At 39.6% G+C, this 16,844-nt stretch overlaps 1 protein-coding gene across 26 annotated transcripts in view; it reads left to right on the top strand.

Moving 5' to 3' along the window:
• KLF12 (Kruppel like factor 12) overlaps nt 1–16,844 on the top strand; it is a 442,425-nt gene that overhangs the window by 305,183 nt on the left and 120,398 nt on the right. For all 26 annotated transcript variants that reach the window (XM_023252228.2, XM_045054344.1, XM_023252233.2 and 23 more), the window contains one exon: nt 13,439–13,574. In XM_023252228.2, the coding sequence (XP_023107996.1) occupies nt 13,439–13,574 (136 nt within the window). The remainder of the gene's footprint in view (nt 1–13,438; nt 13,575–16,844) is intronic.

Raw genomic sequence — 16,844 nt, 5'->3', positions numbered from 1 at the left:
GCAGGTCACAAAGGAAGGGACACAAAGCTCAGTGGTTGGGAGGGGTGGTGATCATTTCAGAAGGATTTTTCTTAGAGGACAGTGTGTACTTGCATTATCCACATAGGTAAAAGGAAGAAGGAAAGGCATTAAAAAAAAAAAAAAAAGGTACAGAATCCTGGAAATATGAAAGAAGGAGTTATTGTGTGCCAAGCTGGGGCATCTATATGAACGGGATGCTACAGGGGCGAGCGCTTGTAAGTTGGTGGGTTAGCATATGGGGGCAGGTGAGAATTTGCAAAGGCCCACCCAGAGGCAGTGCCAATGCAAATCCAGTGGACAGAACTTGTTGCCCAAATGGATGTTGAGGACAAGGGAGAAGATAAATGTAGAGAATTCCCAAGTTCTCGTTTTGGCAACTGCCACATGTTGAGAAAGGTTAGTGGGAAAATGTATGAATTGAAAGATGGTACTGAGAATTTTACCCAGGAAACAACATAAAGTGGAAAAATCAACAAAAACAACAACAGAAAAAGATGCGAGATACGAATTGACGTGTTCCAAAGTTGATCTAAAAGGATGTGTATAAAATAGGAGTAGGTAGAACCTGTTACTCAAAAAGCAATATACAGAGAAATATGGGGATTTGGAAAATTAGGGAAGCCATGAATCTTAGAATATAGTTGAATCAGTAAAGATAAATCTGCATCTAGACACACAGCCCTGAAGTTGGCAGGCATGAGTCCCAAAGAAAATCTCAAAAGTTTATCAACAAAGGAATTAAAGAAAAACAAAGATTGTCAACAGCAACAACTGTCAGAGAGCAAGTCAGTCGTCTCTTCAGAGGACTGAGTGAGGGATCCTGGAATTCTCTTCTCAGCGAGATTCACTTGCCAGCAAAATAAAATTTATTTCAGGCATATGTTGGCTAAGAGTTTACCACGCACACAAATTTGCTGAAAGAATTTAAGGGTATGCTTTTGAAGAAAGAAAACCCGGAAGAAGAGGTGAGCCTACAACTGGTTTTAAAAGTATAAGTCAATATCTACAAAAAAGAGAAGAAACAATAAATTTCAATTAGCTCTTGGAAATGGAACGTGAATCAAAATTCCAAATTGTAATGAAGAACATGGGGGAAGGTGGGAGTGTTCACTGGGTAGTGCTAGCATGCTAAGTCCTGCTTGTGTTTGGGAGGAGAAGAGATGCACAGACTGACTTGAGACTTTAGAAAAATTTTAAATGAAAGAAGGTAAAGAAATCTCAAAAGCAATTTTAAGTGAACATAAATTGTAGAATATGATCTCCCTATATACAGTTTTTCAAAGAACAAAACTGTATTCATTTATTGATATATATGTAGTTAAAAGGTAAAAACTTAAATACACCAGGATACTATGGAAGAAGGAAACGAATTAGTAAACAACAACAAAGAACCAACTTTTTCTGTAATATTTTACTTTTTTTAATGACCTGAAATACTGAAAATGGTAGGATTTTTTTAATCCGTTGGGAGAATAAATAGGTGTGGAATTGCATATTTGTGGGGAAATTTCTTAAATAAAAATGATGTGAAAGAAAGCTATAAATAATTCATAAGCAAGTTTATGAGAAAGAAAATAATGGATCGTATGGTAAATGGTTCTTAATGTTTTATCTTTCACACCAAATGTTGTTGGCCGTGAGAGACAATGGAAAGAAGAACTTTTCAGGATTTGGGGTAGTTGAAAGAGAAAAAAGAATATAAATGCTGAAGAGTTGATTTGGCCCCTGACATCTTTTTTAATTGATCGTATAAATGCGGTAGACACCAAGGAAGATCCCCGTCATTAGCATGCGAACTTGCATGGATTATAACGAATCATCCTGGCCTCTCAGATCTCTGCTTGGCCTCAGGGACAGCTCATGCTTAGTGCTGAGGAGGTGACTTGGCAGCTTTGATTAAGGAAATCAGGGTAAATGATGTTTGGAATGCATATTATTAGAACATTATAAATTTTAGAAGTAATCCAAACATAAGTGTCACTGGCTTTTACCAATTAAAAAAAATCTACATTTCTTTATTACCATGTTCAAAGAAAACACACTATCACACTTTGTGTTTAACACCTAAATATACCATCCTCAAGCATAACCCAGTCTACCAGACATTTGCCTTGGAAAACCCAAGACCTCACCTTCCGTGATAGCCTGTGTCTTCTTCAGAAACTCTCTTTTCACAGAATCTAGATGGACTTTCATAGAGAAGTTAGTTGTAAACCCAGCTTAAAGTTAAGAAAGCAAAAAAGACTAATGTGTACTTTCCATGTCCTCTCTCAATATAGCGTATATTAATAGTGTTCTCAAAATATTTATGTCACCTGGCCCATCTCTAGGCAGAATTACAGCTTTGACCTTGTTCTTCCAGAGTCATTTCTGGAGTCCACATCACCTGCCTGTATGGGCTTCTTCCCTACCCCACATCTGAGGGTTGCATCTCTGGACTCAGAAAGAGGTCTGAGCAAATGAGCCCCAATGTAATGGATGTACCTGAGGCCAGAGGAAGTATGATCCATTTCTTGGTGTAGGGATCTCACCAAAATCCTCAGAGACTTGCTAATTTATTATCTCAAGGGGAGGGGAATGGTTAGTAAAGCGTCAAAATAACGTCTCTAAAATCAAACAAAACAAAACAAAAAAGCTTGTCAGGGATCGGTGGAAACTAACAGACTTATCCTTTCTTACAAAAGCATACCAAACATAGACATGACACGGAAAGCACCTTCAATCCAGTTTTACAAGGCAAATTCCTCTCTTTGGAGTTGGCATAAAATGAGGACATGAACAAGCACACGCTTCAACCTAGATGGAAACAGAGGAAAATACGTAGCAATACTTACTTTTTGGCACAAAGATATATACAGGTCATTTTCAAATACAAATTCACCCCAGGTTAGGACAATGCAAAGCCATAAATTAGAAAGAGAAGAGTCAGCACCTACGTTTGCCCTCATAAAGCAAATTTACCTTCCATGATTTTAACACAGTAGACATCACAGTAGCATTTACAGATAAAACGTCTAAGATTTCTATATTTCTCAAGTGTCCCCCAGAAGTCTGGTATGCAGTATAGATATTTTGCTAAATTACAAGTTTGAGTCATGGGAACATGGGAGTCTGTTCATGAGTGAGCCTCCCAGCTACGGGACTCGTCTTAGTGGTGCTTTGTGCCCTCTGCTTGTGCCCTACAAAGCAACTCTTGTGAGTTGTTTGTGGGGAAGAGTATATGCATGGGCATGTGTAAATTACCAATCAAATGAGAAAGAAAGTGCTCATATGTATTTTTTAATGATTGATGTGAGGATGAGCACAAGAAGTCTAAAACTAGATGGAAATGTGTTACAGGCTGCGAGAACAAGTGTGACCATTCCTGAAGCCAAGGAGAGAGAATGTCTTTTTTTGTTGTTGAGAGAAAGAAAGCGTGTGTGTGCGGGAGTGAGAGCATAGGTGAAGGGCAGAGAGAGAGGGGGAGGGCAGAGAGAGAGGGGGAGAGAGAATCTTAAGCAGGCTCCATGCCGAGCATGGATCTCATGACCATCGCTCTCACGACCATGAGATCATGACCTGAGCCAAAACCAAGAGTTGGAGGTTTAACCGACTGAGCCACCCAGGCTCCCCAGGAAAGAGAAAGTCCTAAGAAGAGGCCAGAAGTGACAGTGAAAAGGGATAACGGGCAGCCTTGGAAGCCATAGAAAGGTTCCGTGGCATGTGTAAATAATTCACAAATTTGAGGATTTTTGATGGTTTTAGAACGTATCTTGAAGAATTTTAAGGGTCTCCCACATGTCTAAGAGGACAGGTGAAATCACTAGTATAGATTATGACTTATTTGTAATCTAGCTGGCTTAAATATATCCTAAAATGAGGCATGGAGAGCAAAGTATTTGAAAGGTAGGATGGCAACAGCAACACTGATTCTAAATGTGCCGTAGTAGTTGTGCATGCCAACTTTGTTGGTTTTCTGCAGGCCACAGCACCTAAGACAAGGACCATGACTCAGTGGTACTTAAAATTATTATAGCAGATCTCAGTCTGTTTCATGAAAGATTTAATTGTATCCAGTCTACGAACCAATGGAGCAAAAAGACCAAGTGAAATAAGAAGGGTGAATTAAAAGGCCATGGTATAATGCCTAAAATCTCTCCTCATTCCACATGAACATGAGTTTGGTGATTTCATTATCTACCATACGCGCTCACCACAAAATCACTTTTTTAGTAAGCGTTTCAAATCATCCCTGCTTAAAGTGGATTCACTTGAATAAATTGATGGAAGCTGGTTAGCTTGGGTTTTGAGCAGTAATGAATTGACAAAATGGAAAGAAACAGGAAATGGTGGTGTCGTGATTATCTCAGAGGGCTCCTAGAGTTCAAGGCTCTTAGCCGACTCTGGAGAGTTGTATAAGGTTACCAAGCATAGTGTAAAAGCCCACTTATTAATGGAAAATTTTATGAACTCTTTAATCACAAAAGCCTTTTGTGCTCTAAGACATATTTCCAGTGAACACAAGACAGTTGTAAATCTGTGTTCATTTTCTTTTTACAAATATGAAAAGTAGTTTTAGTCATGATTCTTTAGAAAAATGAAACCTAGTCGCTGTTGTAATAATCTCAACAAACATTAATTTTTAAGCTGTATTTTAAGTGATTAAATTCCTTCATTGAAGTTTCCAAGCAGTAGCTCATATTATAGAAATGATAGGTATGTTTAACTATTTAAAATATTTTCCTGAAAGAAAAGAAAAGCCTGTTAAATGTAATTTAGGTAAAAAGTGATGAAAAGTTATGAACATTTCCATTTCTGTGTCATTCATTGGCCTAGTCAAGCCCAAAATATAATTATCTGAGACTTTACCAAGTAATAGAAATTTAATGATTGTGACTTTTCCCCCAACAATGTTAATATTAGAATATAAGCCAGAATGTGATTTTTAAAATAAAATGTGAACTAGACACTTTCATCGTTACATTGCAAAATCTTTGCCAACTGAGAACCACTGTGACCATTTCAAATAGGGACCTGCATTTATTACCATCATCATCATCAGTCAATGTTATATTTCACTGTGTACAAGAGAGTATAATTGATATGGCTCTCCTCTCAAGGCGTAGACAGAATAATAAGGGATGTAAAATAACTATACTATGCTTAGGTATAATTCAAAATGGAAAGTGCAAGGGTTCCATAAAAATGTGTAAGTACAAAGTATGCGTGTTTTTTTTGAAAAGGAGAGATTATGTACCGTTAGAAAATGAAATGAAGTCTCATGAAGAAGACATCGTTCTATGGGAAGGGTAGATTTTTGTTGCCTGAATGTGGATGGAAGGGAATAGCCAGATACAGCTGATTAAGGAAGGAGCCTTGAGGATAAGATTCATCAGAGTTCCAAATGAAAAATGAATTGTGGAATAATTGGGGAGGGCTCTTGAACTGTATTTGTTAGATCGTGGGAAAATTCAAGGTTTTTAAATAGGGAATCTTTTGAGGAAAGCCCTGCATCCATTCAGTTACTGGAAAAATGCTCTATGAGACTTACGTATATAGCGGTACCTTGAGAAAGTTCATTGGGAAGGAGTACGAAAGGGAAGGAAGCAGTTCCAGAAAAATTTAGGGGTAAAAGCAGTAGCAATTAGTTGCCTTAAAGGAGTACAAATGAATGAGAGTTTTGAACCTGGGTGACCAAGGGAATGATGGGTAAAATCAAGACTCTAAAGAAGAATAGCACTTAGTCTGAAATGACTGGAATAATCAGGTGGAAGTAGGATGCCAAAAATAGAAGACTGGAATTTAGGGGAAGGATCAGAGGTGGGAACGCGAATTTGGTATTCATTTCCTCGGAGATAGTCACTGAGATTGTAGGAAGTATGGAATTGTGGGGAATTAATAAGAAGCTCGCCCATAAAGAGAGGCAGAAGAGGGTAGGTAGTGGAAACTCCGGGGGAAAATGAGCATTTGGATGTATGCAGAAAGAGGAGATGAAGAGGAAGGTAAAAGAAAGAGGGGGAGGTGTGGAGGGAAAGAGGGATGTGGGGGGGGGGGAGGAACTGACTGCCTCAAGAAAATGAGTGTACAATAGAGTCAATAAAAGTATTTATTATACTTTCTCGGAAAAGCCAGATGGTATTTTATGGTGTACCATGTGAGTGTCTGTGACGGTTACTCAACTCGGCCATCGAGTCACTAAAGCAGGCAGAGATCAAGTAAATGAGCATGATTTAATAAAACTTTATTTACAAACACAGTGACAAGACCTACAGGACTTAAATGTGCCCATCATGAAACCAAGGGAGGAAAGAATTTTAAGAGGCTGAGAGTGAAAATGAAGAGCAATAATCGACAGTCTTGAGAGCTGTAGAGAGGTCCAGTGGCATCATAACTGAGAAGTGGTACTTGCAACTAGAGAATTATAACAACATTATGAGGTTATTTTTTTTAATATAATGGGAGCAGAAGCCGTTACTCTGTCAAGTGCACAGATAGGAATTGAGAAAAAAAAAATGAATAAATTTCATACTGTATCTACATAGTGCCAACATTCTAGAATTTACATAATTGATTATGTTTTCAAATCTTCATTTGGGGTGATGTAGACAATCACAGTTGCCACTGTGTAGAGGCATACCAGTTCGTTAGCAATAGCAAAAGTAAAGAAAACAAGAAAGAGATTTTAATCAAAACTTCGGTAAGTAACATGGGACCCTGGAGAGCTGGTTCTGGTCTTGGAGTTCACCGTACTTGAAGTTAAGCTTTATATACTAATGAATTCTTCTCTCATCGTATATCTTGACCTGCTAGAAAGATCAGGCATCTATTTGAACAGTGGGTATTCTGAAAGCAAATGAGGTCAGGATAGCAGTCGGACAAACATATTAGGAAAAGCATACCTCGTAGGCCTTCAGGTAATGAAGTCCTGAGTTTTTGTTGAGTGCTCTATGTGCAGCCAGCATGAAGTGGCCAAAGAGAAAAAAAGCTGGCGAGGTTTTCAGAGAATGTTAAGGTCACTGGATGACTCTTACGCCTGTACCCCTGGTTGGATGTCCCCCTGTGCTCCAGGTGCAATAGCCAGGGTGATTCTTACCAAATGGCTTCCCTTCCCAGTCACAGCAAAACCCAGAATCTTGACATGGGCTGTGCATTTCTTCATCTGTCTGTCCTCACCCCTTTTTCAGCTTGAGCAATGGAATAAACCTCCTTGTGGGTCCTTTGGCACGTAACACACTTTCCCACCTTTGAGTTCTTGCACCTGTTGCTTGCTCTGCCTGGAACGCGCTGCGTTCCCTCTCCAGTCTCTATCTGCTAGCCTCCCCTCAACTCCTGCAGGTCCTTGGTCAGCTGCCATTCTCTCCATGAGGCCTTCCGGGCCACCCTCTCTAAGACTGTCCACCTACCTCTCAGCAGCCTCTAGCCCCCTCACCCCCTCTTGCCTACTTTATTTTTCCTCCATGGCACTTATCATTATCTGACTGAGTATATGTTTTTCTTGTTTATTTTTTATTGTCTGTCTCCCCCCCAGGGTGAAAGCATGAATTTTTATCTGCCTTGTTCGCTGCTCTCTCCACAGCACCCAAAAGACTGCTTGATTTCTCATAGGTGTCCAATAAATATCCGTTGGCTGAATATATAAATGAATGTTTGGATCAAGAGAAGTAGTGGTTTTATATATTATCCAATATGTACTCTGCCTCTGTGATGGTACTTTCAGTTTAGGTACATTTCAAAAGAAAACTGCTTACTTCAAACAGCCCAGGAGATGGGAAGGGATTTAGCGGTAGTGTCATATAAGGGGTGGTTGGAGAAGCGCTACGGTGACGGCCAGGGTAAAACAGAGTGATGCTGGAGCGCCTGGGTGGCTCAGTCAGTTGAGTGTTCACCCAGCTCTTGGTTTCTGCTCAGGTCACAATCTTGTGGTTCGTGAGTTTGAGCCCCGCATAGAGCTTTACACTGATGGCCCCAAGCCTCCTTGGGATTCTCTGTCTCCCTCTCTCTCTGCCCCTCCCCTGCTTGCTTTTTCTCAAAAATAAATAAAAACATAAAAATTTTTAAAAAACAGCAGAATGGTAACGTGCTACCAAATTCCAGGCAGGGTAACAAGTGCTTTGCATGCATCATCTCATTTACTGGCACATCAGCACTGGCAAGGAGGAAACTGAGTTTAAGAGGGTGGGAAATCTATCACCCAACATCAGAAGGCTGCCAGTGATGGGGCCAGAAGTCTCACCCATGTTCTCTGAAGCCAGAGCTCTGTTTTTATCTAAAGAAACACTGCAGCTGTCCTTCTTAGAGCAATTCCTGCATAGAATGTGGTGCAAGAGGACTCTTTTAGCCTATAATGCTCTGAGTGTTCCCTCTGTACATTCCCCCCTGACCACCATGTGTTCATTTTCCTCCCCTCAATACTCCCCATTCTCCCACTCCCTTCTTTCGAGCAGAAAGCAGCAGCGCTTGTGGAAGCCAGTGATTCTCTAACTGGGACATGCTTCAGCCTTGGAAGGATGAACAGCGAGGGCTTCTGCAGGCACCAGGCAGCCTAGCAGTGGCTGAGAGAGGGGGAAGGAAAGGCTGGCAGCGCCACAGCCTCTGCTCACCAGCTGCCTCCTGCCCTTCCCTCTGCGGGTGTCCCCTGTCCTTCAGCCTGGGCAGGCCAAGCCGAAAGGGATTGAATAAATCCTTCTGTGAGTCACTTTTAGGACATGTTAGTCTTAAAGTTTCAGTGTATGTTCATAGATTGTTGTATTGTTTGCATTTAATATGGTGCCATATGGAAGAACTTCCTTTCCTTGAAGAATAGCTGAATGGGCCAATTTATTTCCGCTTAAGATAGAGCATTCAATCTTTTGTCCACACCTAAGCTGAGGTGGGGGAGGTGAGAATGGACATTGGTGTCTCTGTGTCTATGTCAGTTTACTGTTACTGGGAGGGGAAATGAAGTTCAAGTGCCCCATGTGACTTGAAGAGAGGTAAACGTATGAAACTAGCTTTGGCTAGCCACTTACTTGGGACGATCTACCCATATGACCCTCCTATCACTAGGAGGTTGAGAAAAGGGATAGAAAAGCTTTGTTCACCCGAATGGTAATACCAACTGATGGACCCTTCCAGTAGAATCTTGCCTGAGGCAGGTCAAGACTCAAAGATACCTCTAAAGCCAAAGTAACTGTAAATACATTTTGAATATTTTGGGTTGAGAAGTAAATAATACAGAATATGTGACTTTTATTTTCCATACTTCTATTAATAGCCGACTTAAGTTTATGCTGCTTAAGTCTGGGTTGCCTCCTGGGAGGAGATTAGAGAGGAGTGTGATGGGCTCACTGTAATCATAGTTACACATCATTCCACATCATTGCCCGGAAACCTCTGGAATAATCTGGGAGAGTGCATTGATTTTGTATTGACATATAACAGAGCACCCCCAAATCTGCTAAATTGATACAGCCACTATTTTATTTGCTTACCATCCTGTGAGTCAAAAATTGGGGATGAGTTTAGCCAGGCGGTTCTCATGCTAGTTTTACCGGGGTCACTCATGGCTACAATCATCTGGTGGCTGGAAAGTCACCAGTCATTCTAAAATGAGTCACTTACCTCAGGTGGTGTTGGCTTCCAGCTGAACAGCGTGTATTTTAGGCTTTCTTGGGTTCCTTCACATGGTGGCTAGGTTCTAAAAACAGTAACAGATCCAGGGGAAACCCAATATGCAAGTGCTTTACAAGCTTTTGCTTTGTGTCGTGTTTGCTAATATTCCTTTGGCCACGTCAAGTCATATAGCCAAGTCTGGAGTCATTATGGGAAGCAGCCACACAAGGGCATGGATATATGGAGACATGATTTATTGGGAGGATCTTTACAGGAATAGTTTATTGTACATGCATATTAGAAAATTAGAGTGAATATGTTCAACCACAGGTGTTAGGGTTCTGAGGTTTCCTTCTTGGGGATTTGTCACATGGTATGAAACTCACACCCTATTCCACAGCACCTCCAACTCAGCAATGACGCCACCATCAACAATGAGCTGGGATACCCAAAGCTGTATGATCCCTTTATCACCGAAAAGGAACAAAATCTCAAATGTAAATCATTTTCAGATGTTTATAGTTGATTTGCTGCTCTCTTACTTAGAGGAGTAGATGCGTTTTTAGTTCTGGTGCCCAGGTACCTTTTCCGTTTTCTCTGAATGGGTGCCTCAGAGAATCTGTGCTTCTGAAATGAGCTGAGGAACTGGAAGACTAATAGAGGTGAACTAGGGTAGATGTTCCTATCCCACGTTTCATAAAAATAGAGTAGAATTATGCAAGTATGTAGATAAGCTAATCATCTGACCTAATCAGCAATGCAGATTTTAAAAAGCCTTTCTAATTACTTCCTCAGCTTGGCTGAAGGTATGGGTAAAAAAGAGTTTCCCAGCATGATGGTAGCAGATGTATTTCATAATATTTATTGAAAATATTGGAAAGAAATCCTCAATTATGATGTTCCTGAAAAGTACATCAAAAGAGATACCATGTTTAACATATTTTAAACTTTCATTAAGTTATAAACATAACATAATTGAGACGATCAACTCTCACACCAGTTGTCTGGAATCATTATTACAGTTAGGCTGTCAGAGCCAGAGAGCTTATTGGTGAACTGCCCGTGTCTTCCCTGAGTTGTATTACTTCTCCACGGAGGCTCTAGTTCTCTTGGGCAAAATGGGACCACCAGGATATTCTCTGTTCTTTAGCTGTTTGTTAATTTGGTATCTTGGCACAGGCAAGATGATGTTTCAACAACTTTAAATGTTAAGTTGCTGACATTTACAGGCATATGTAACACCACACAATATGTGATTTGGAAGCCTAGATAGATCTGATACTCATTTTCTTGGCTCAATTTGAGTAGTCATGAATGACTGTCAAATGAATCATTCTACTCTAGGGCTGCCCAAAAAGACGCTGTCTATGAATTCCTGTTGAAATGCCTATATCATTCCTGTGTGCTGTGCTGCTTGAGTGATAGCTGTTCATCTTTACCTCCTTACCTTCCATTCTGTGAGCTGCTCAGTGGCTTTCCAGTGCATTCTGTTTAATATAGGTTGGCCTGAGTCAGTTTCTGCTGCCTTCAGTCAAAATAAATCTTAAATGATTCGGTGCTTTCAGTGCCTTCGGAGTGACTGAATGCTTAGGTGGCTCTCTGTTGTCAGATGCTTGTGCAACTGGTTACTTTCCTCCCTGAAGAGTTTCCCCAACATCCTTCATTTAGGGGATCTTCTTTAGAGATCAGATGGAAAATAAACAGTGTTTTTGTCCCACTGTGTATCATACAAAGAAAACAATGACTCTTGATGAGTGTCACTGCATGACTCCTGGCATTTGAGAAACTGAATACTGCATTTGGAGAAGTTGTGAGTGCTGAGTCACATGACCGTGACTTGATTAATTTGAGGACAGGACTAGAAACTATGAATAATCCAACATATAGTGTACTTCATTGGATAGTGGCTTTGAAATTACAATGTAGTTATACAACCAGAAGTCATAAGATGTGACACTTTTATACATCCAAAGTTTTTTTGTAAATGTTTGTTTATTTATTTTGACTTAGAGAGGAGGGGGGACTGGGAGGGACAGAAAGAGAGGGAGAGAGAATCCCAGGCAGTCTCCACACTGTCAGCACAGAGCCCAACACAGGGCTCGGGGCTCGATCCCAGCAACCGTGATGACCTGAGCCGAAACCAAGAGTCGGACGCGTAACGGACTGAGTCACCCAGGCACCCAAACTCTTAAATCTCTGGATCAGAGTTTCTCAATTTGCGTGCTATTGGCGTTTTCGACTGGATAATTCTCTGTCATGGGGGACTGACCTGTGTATTGTAGCGTATCTAGCACCGTCCTTGACTTTTGCCCACTAGGTCCCCTTCCCCTTAAGTCGTGACAAATCAGAATGTGACAAGCCAGACATTGCCAAATGTCTCTTAGGGGGAATGGGGGGCAGTTTTGTCCTTGGTTGAGGACCACTGCTTTAGATTGTTTGAATTGATTATTTTCTCTTTCAACAAACATTTACCAAGCCCTTCCTTTGTTCAGAATATATTCTGGTGTGTTTATATTTACAGGCAGAATGTATGTCACATACACTAGGGTAATGGATTTAACAGATGTAAGCTCCTTCCTAGCCAAGTTTAGTTAGAATTATGTTGAAACTCTCTAGGTTTTTCTATTCATATTGTAAGTATTAAGTAGACTCACAAGAAATGGTCTTCTTGTGGGTAAAAAATGGTGAAATATCAACATTTCCCAGTGGTTCTACCTAACGTACAATTTACAATACAAAAAAAATGATTTAAGAAAAAAAGAAATTGTAAAAAGATGTCACTGTAACCATGATGTGAAGTTCATTTTGTTTTTCTTTGCGAGCAGTGGTGGTTTTAGAAATCTCTTGCAGGCAGGTTTGAAGAGCAGAAGTCTGGCTGCAGCTGGCTGGGGCTGAAGTCATGTATTTTAATAATGCAGTTGTGTAGCTAGTCCAATACTTTTAATTTAGAAGGTGTGCTTATTTTGTGCTTGAGGTGAGAGCTGATGGAAATCCTAGACAGTGGTGGATGCTAAGGTTGTTCATAGAGAGGAGGAAGTGGAAATGAAATCTAACTTTTAAAAATATGCATTCACATACTAAATGCTGATGGTAATCCTCTCATTTGAAAGGATCTGATGGTCCCGGTCAGCAGGGGTCACAGAACATAGGGCTATTTCTTGCTTTGCTGGCAAGGTCACGGTGGGAGGAGAATCCTATCTGGAAATGCCTTTCTGAAAAATGAAATCAGTGTGGAGACGAACACTTTTTGGCACATAAAACATACACTTAAAATGCTGCTACTTCTGTCATTTGGGGGCACTCAGATCTCCACTTAGAGCAGTAATGAACTGTGAGACAGTATTCACTGAAGTATGAGAAATACCTACAACTTTTAGTCTTGTAAACCTTGCTCTTCTTTAGGCTTATTAAGAGAGCTATATAGGCAGGTAAAATCTGTGCTCCCCACCTTCCAGGGAACGTGCTAACGAGCAGTGAAATGGCCTGAACTCTGGCAGCAGAAGCAAGAAGGAAGAGCCAGGGGGTTGCACAGTAACTGATGAGCTACCTAATCAGCTTCTGACCACTCAGGAGTTAATAGTATTGTGGATTTTATAGTTTCTGTTCTGTAGTCATCCCCTGAAACTGTTGAGAGCTGATGGAGGTTTTGTAAATCAAGTGAACAAGGGAAAAGTCAGTGAGCGCTCAGTCCATTAAATGCACCACTTTCACTAATTCCTGGGATTTCTAGAGAGTTCCATGTGCGCGATAGGCACAGACGAGACATGCCGTGCTTGATGTTGGTCCAGGACAAGGTTATCTTTCTGCACGCTAATTTTAATTCATTATATATGCCTTTTTTTCCCAGCACAAATGGACCCCCGAGGCCTATCTCCCAGACAAAGTAAAAGTGACAGTGACGATGATGACCTGCCAAATGTGACCTTAGATAGCGTTAATGAGACTGGATCTACGGCCCTTTCCATAGCCAGAGCAGTACAAGAGTAAGTACCACATTCTCAGGATGAACTAAGAATTGCCACGGTATTCAGTGGGTAAATGGAAGCAGCAGCATCTCTGGTCCCAGGGCTTGTCATTCTAGCTCTGAATGGGCACACGTGTCAGCACCCTTGCATCCGGCCTGACGTTCTTCGGGAGCAGATTAGGGGAAAGCATGGAGTATTTTACATAGCTGAAAATGTGTGCTTGTATTAGAAATGAGACTTCTGTGCATCTTTCCTAATATCTCTAACCTCTTCTCCTTAACTCTAGAAAAAAATATATTGTTCTTTTTGAATGTCAGTTATCATCATCATTGTTACTATTCACACACAACAGTCAAGAGAAATAAAATATGGCAAGTATTATGTATCTTGTTTTGATAGGAAAGTACAGAATAGCTTTTTTGAAATTTTAAATATGGAAGACGATGTTTCATCGCTTTGAAAATTCAGAATCATATGTAATTTTTAAAGAGATCTTGTCTCCATTTTTTAAAAAAAATTGTATTTATTTATTTTGAGAGAGAGTGAGAGAGAGCACAGGCGTGCACACGCTTGAGTTGGGGAGGAACGGGGGTGGGGCGGGGTGGAGAGAAAATTCCAAGCAGGCTCCGTGCTGTCAGCACAGAGCCCGATGGGGGGGCTCGATCCCATGAACTGTGAGATCATGACCGGAGCCAAAATCAAGAGTTGGATGCTTTACCGACTGAGCCACCCAGGCGCCCCTAAAGAGATCTTGTCTCTCTTCGTTTATCTAGACCATAAAGTTAGGTTTCATCCCTTGCTTATGGAAGATAGTTGCTTTTCCATCATTGGTAATTCTGTATCTAGAATTGAACCTATGACCAGTCTTTGTATATTTTTTTCTATAGAATAATTTTAAAAACATAATCTTACATAAGAATGGGATTTAAATAGCCTCTGTTATTGCTGATACATGATTAACAGTTCACTCAAAATGATCTTAGTCGCTTCCCATATTTTAATTCCTTTTCCCAAATATTGACTAAGTACTGACCCTGCTCCATACCTTAGTCTTTGTAATCTTTAACACACACACACACACACACACACACACACACTAGTATGGCATTTTAGAATTGAAAACATGTGTATATGTAAAATGAATAATATGTTTCTGTGTTCTATAGGTAATACATATTATATGTTTGTATTATATATGTTTGCATATACACAAATATATATGGTATATTAGGGGAAACAGGATATAGTGGATCTAAAATGAAATTTGGAGTCAAAGACCTGAATTCAAATTTATATTTAAGCTCTTAATAGTTGTGTGGCTTTTGGCAAGTTATTTAACCACTCTGAGATGTTTCTTCATCTGTATAAAAAATCAGAGCACTTACCTTATAGGACCATTGTGAGGATGTGATATAAAAATATATATAAAGTTATATAAAAGTTATATAAAAACTGAGCCATAAAGTTTTGGCACATAGAGGGCTGTTCAGTTAATTATGGAATTAGGAATATAATTATCGATGGTAATAGTAATAGTGTATAGTATACGACAACTAGGAAATTAAAATGTTGCAAATACTGTTATTCTAATTGTACAAATGAAGGCACTCAGGATCCGAGAAGTTAAATGACCCCTACAGAGTCATCTGATAAATAGTAACAAGGCAAAGTTTTGGACTTCTGACTCCAAAAATGGATCTTTTTCTAAGAGTACTTGTAATGTTTGTTTCCAATGATATTCTTGCATTTCAACTCCTATAAAAAAACTTTTTTTCACTCATGTGTTCAAATAACTGGTTGTAGTCACTTAGTTTCTCCAAAGCAAATGTTCATTTGAGCCAAGATTGGTATTGAATCAAAGGGGTTGATGAAATCCTGTTTAAAATGGTGGCATGCTTAGTCACCACTAAATCAGTGATCAGGCCTGGTTTGTGTAATCTAAGTCTTAAGATCCATGTCTAAAATTGGACTAAATAATGACAAGTTTCAATTCTAAGGTGAACAGTAGGTTTCATAGACATTTTAATCATATCGTTTTCCTGCGTCATTATGAGACATTGTATAGTTTGTGTGTACGTGTGTTTATAGATGTGGGTATGTTGCTTTTAATTCAAACTTTGAAGTTCGGAACTATGATTATGAAGATCTCAATTGTGCCTACTTTATTAAGGACTTAACAAATAACGGTATTAACTTGTCACGTATAACTGTTTCTTTTAATATTATGAGCTTATAACATATAGCATATTTTAATGTGAAAATTTAACAGCAGCTTCAAAACCTGGAGCTTCATTTTCAGCATAACCTCTCTGACTTGATTTGTGAAAACATTTTCAAGCCACAGTATCTTGTTTAACTGCATATGCCTGCCTTTATTACTATTACAAAAGTTGCATGTGTATCTAGGGAAATGCCAGATTCATTATTCATGTAAGTGTTTTCATTAAACGATTAGTAAAGAATACGGAGCCGTCACCTGGGAAGCCCTAGAATGCCAGGACCCATCAATAGTTAATTAACCATCGTTCAAGACGGAGTATGTGTGTGTAAACACCAGGAAGTACAAAGAAAGTGTTAGAGGAAGCACAAAGTGTGCTCTGTAGAGACCTCTTAAATACGGGTGTATTTCAAAACTTACAGTAATATACTGAGAACAATTTTATTCTGGGACAAATAAATATATAATCCTTGTTAGACACTTTTAAAAAATCTGTACTTAGGTTTACCTAAAGTTCACTTTCAGTGTGTACAGTCATAAGCACATCTTTCTGCTCCTCTCTTAGTTTCTCCTTGATTCTTTAATGCATGTTGCTGTCGTTTATTTTCTGTTTTCTCTCTTTCTGTTTTGCCTTTGGATCTTGATGCCTTCTCAGAAGCTATCAGTTATTAACTCAAAAGCTGTCAAACAAGCAAAGATTTCAGTGTACTATGATCAATAAAATAACATGTTAAATAATAAAAGTCTAAAACATCAGATTGGCATATGTGAGATGAGAGGATTCCAGAAGACACCAGCTGACCTATTTCCTGTGCTTGCAAAACTTTGTTGGGAGAGTCATATTGAGAAGCATGTCTACAGGTAGAGAGACAACAAAATGAAAGACTTATGTTTATTAGAGATCGCATATTATAAATTCTTGGGCAACCAGTACACATTTGACTTTCCAATCAAAGGCAAAAGGAGTCATGATTTAAGAGGATTCAAAGGCTGGCCTCTTAATTCATTGGCCACCAATGCAGTGGTGCCAATGAATTTCTTGTCAATCAAGAAAGAGAAGGCAAAGGATG

Source organism: Felis catus, chromosome A1, assembly GCF_018350175.1.
Source record: "Felis catus isolate Fca126 chromosome A1, F.catus_Fca126_mat1.0, whole genome shotgun sequence".
Lineage (NCBI taxonomy): Eukaryota > Metazoa > Chordata > Mammalia > Carnivora > Felidae > Felis > Felis catus.
The sequence above is the reverse complement of the archived record's forward strand: the minus strand, read 5'-3'. Positions and strand labels throughout refer to the sequence as shown.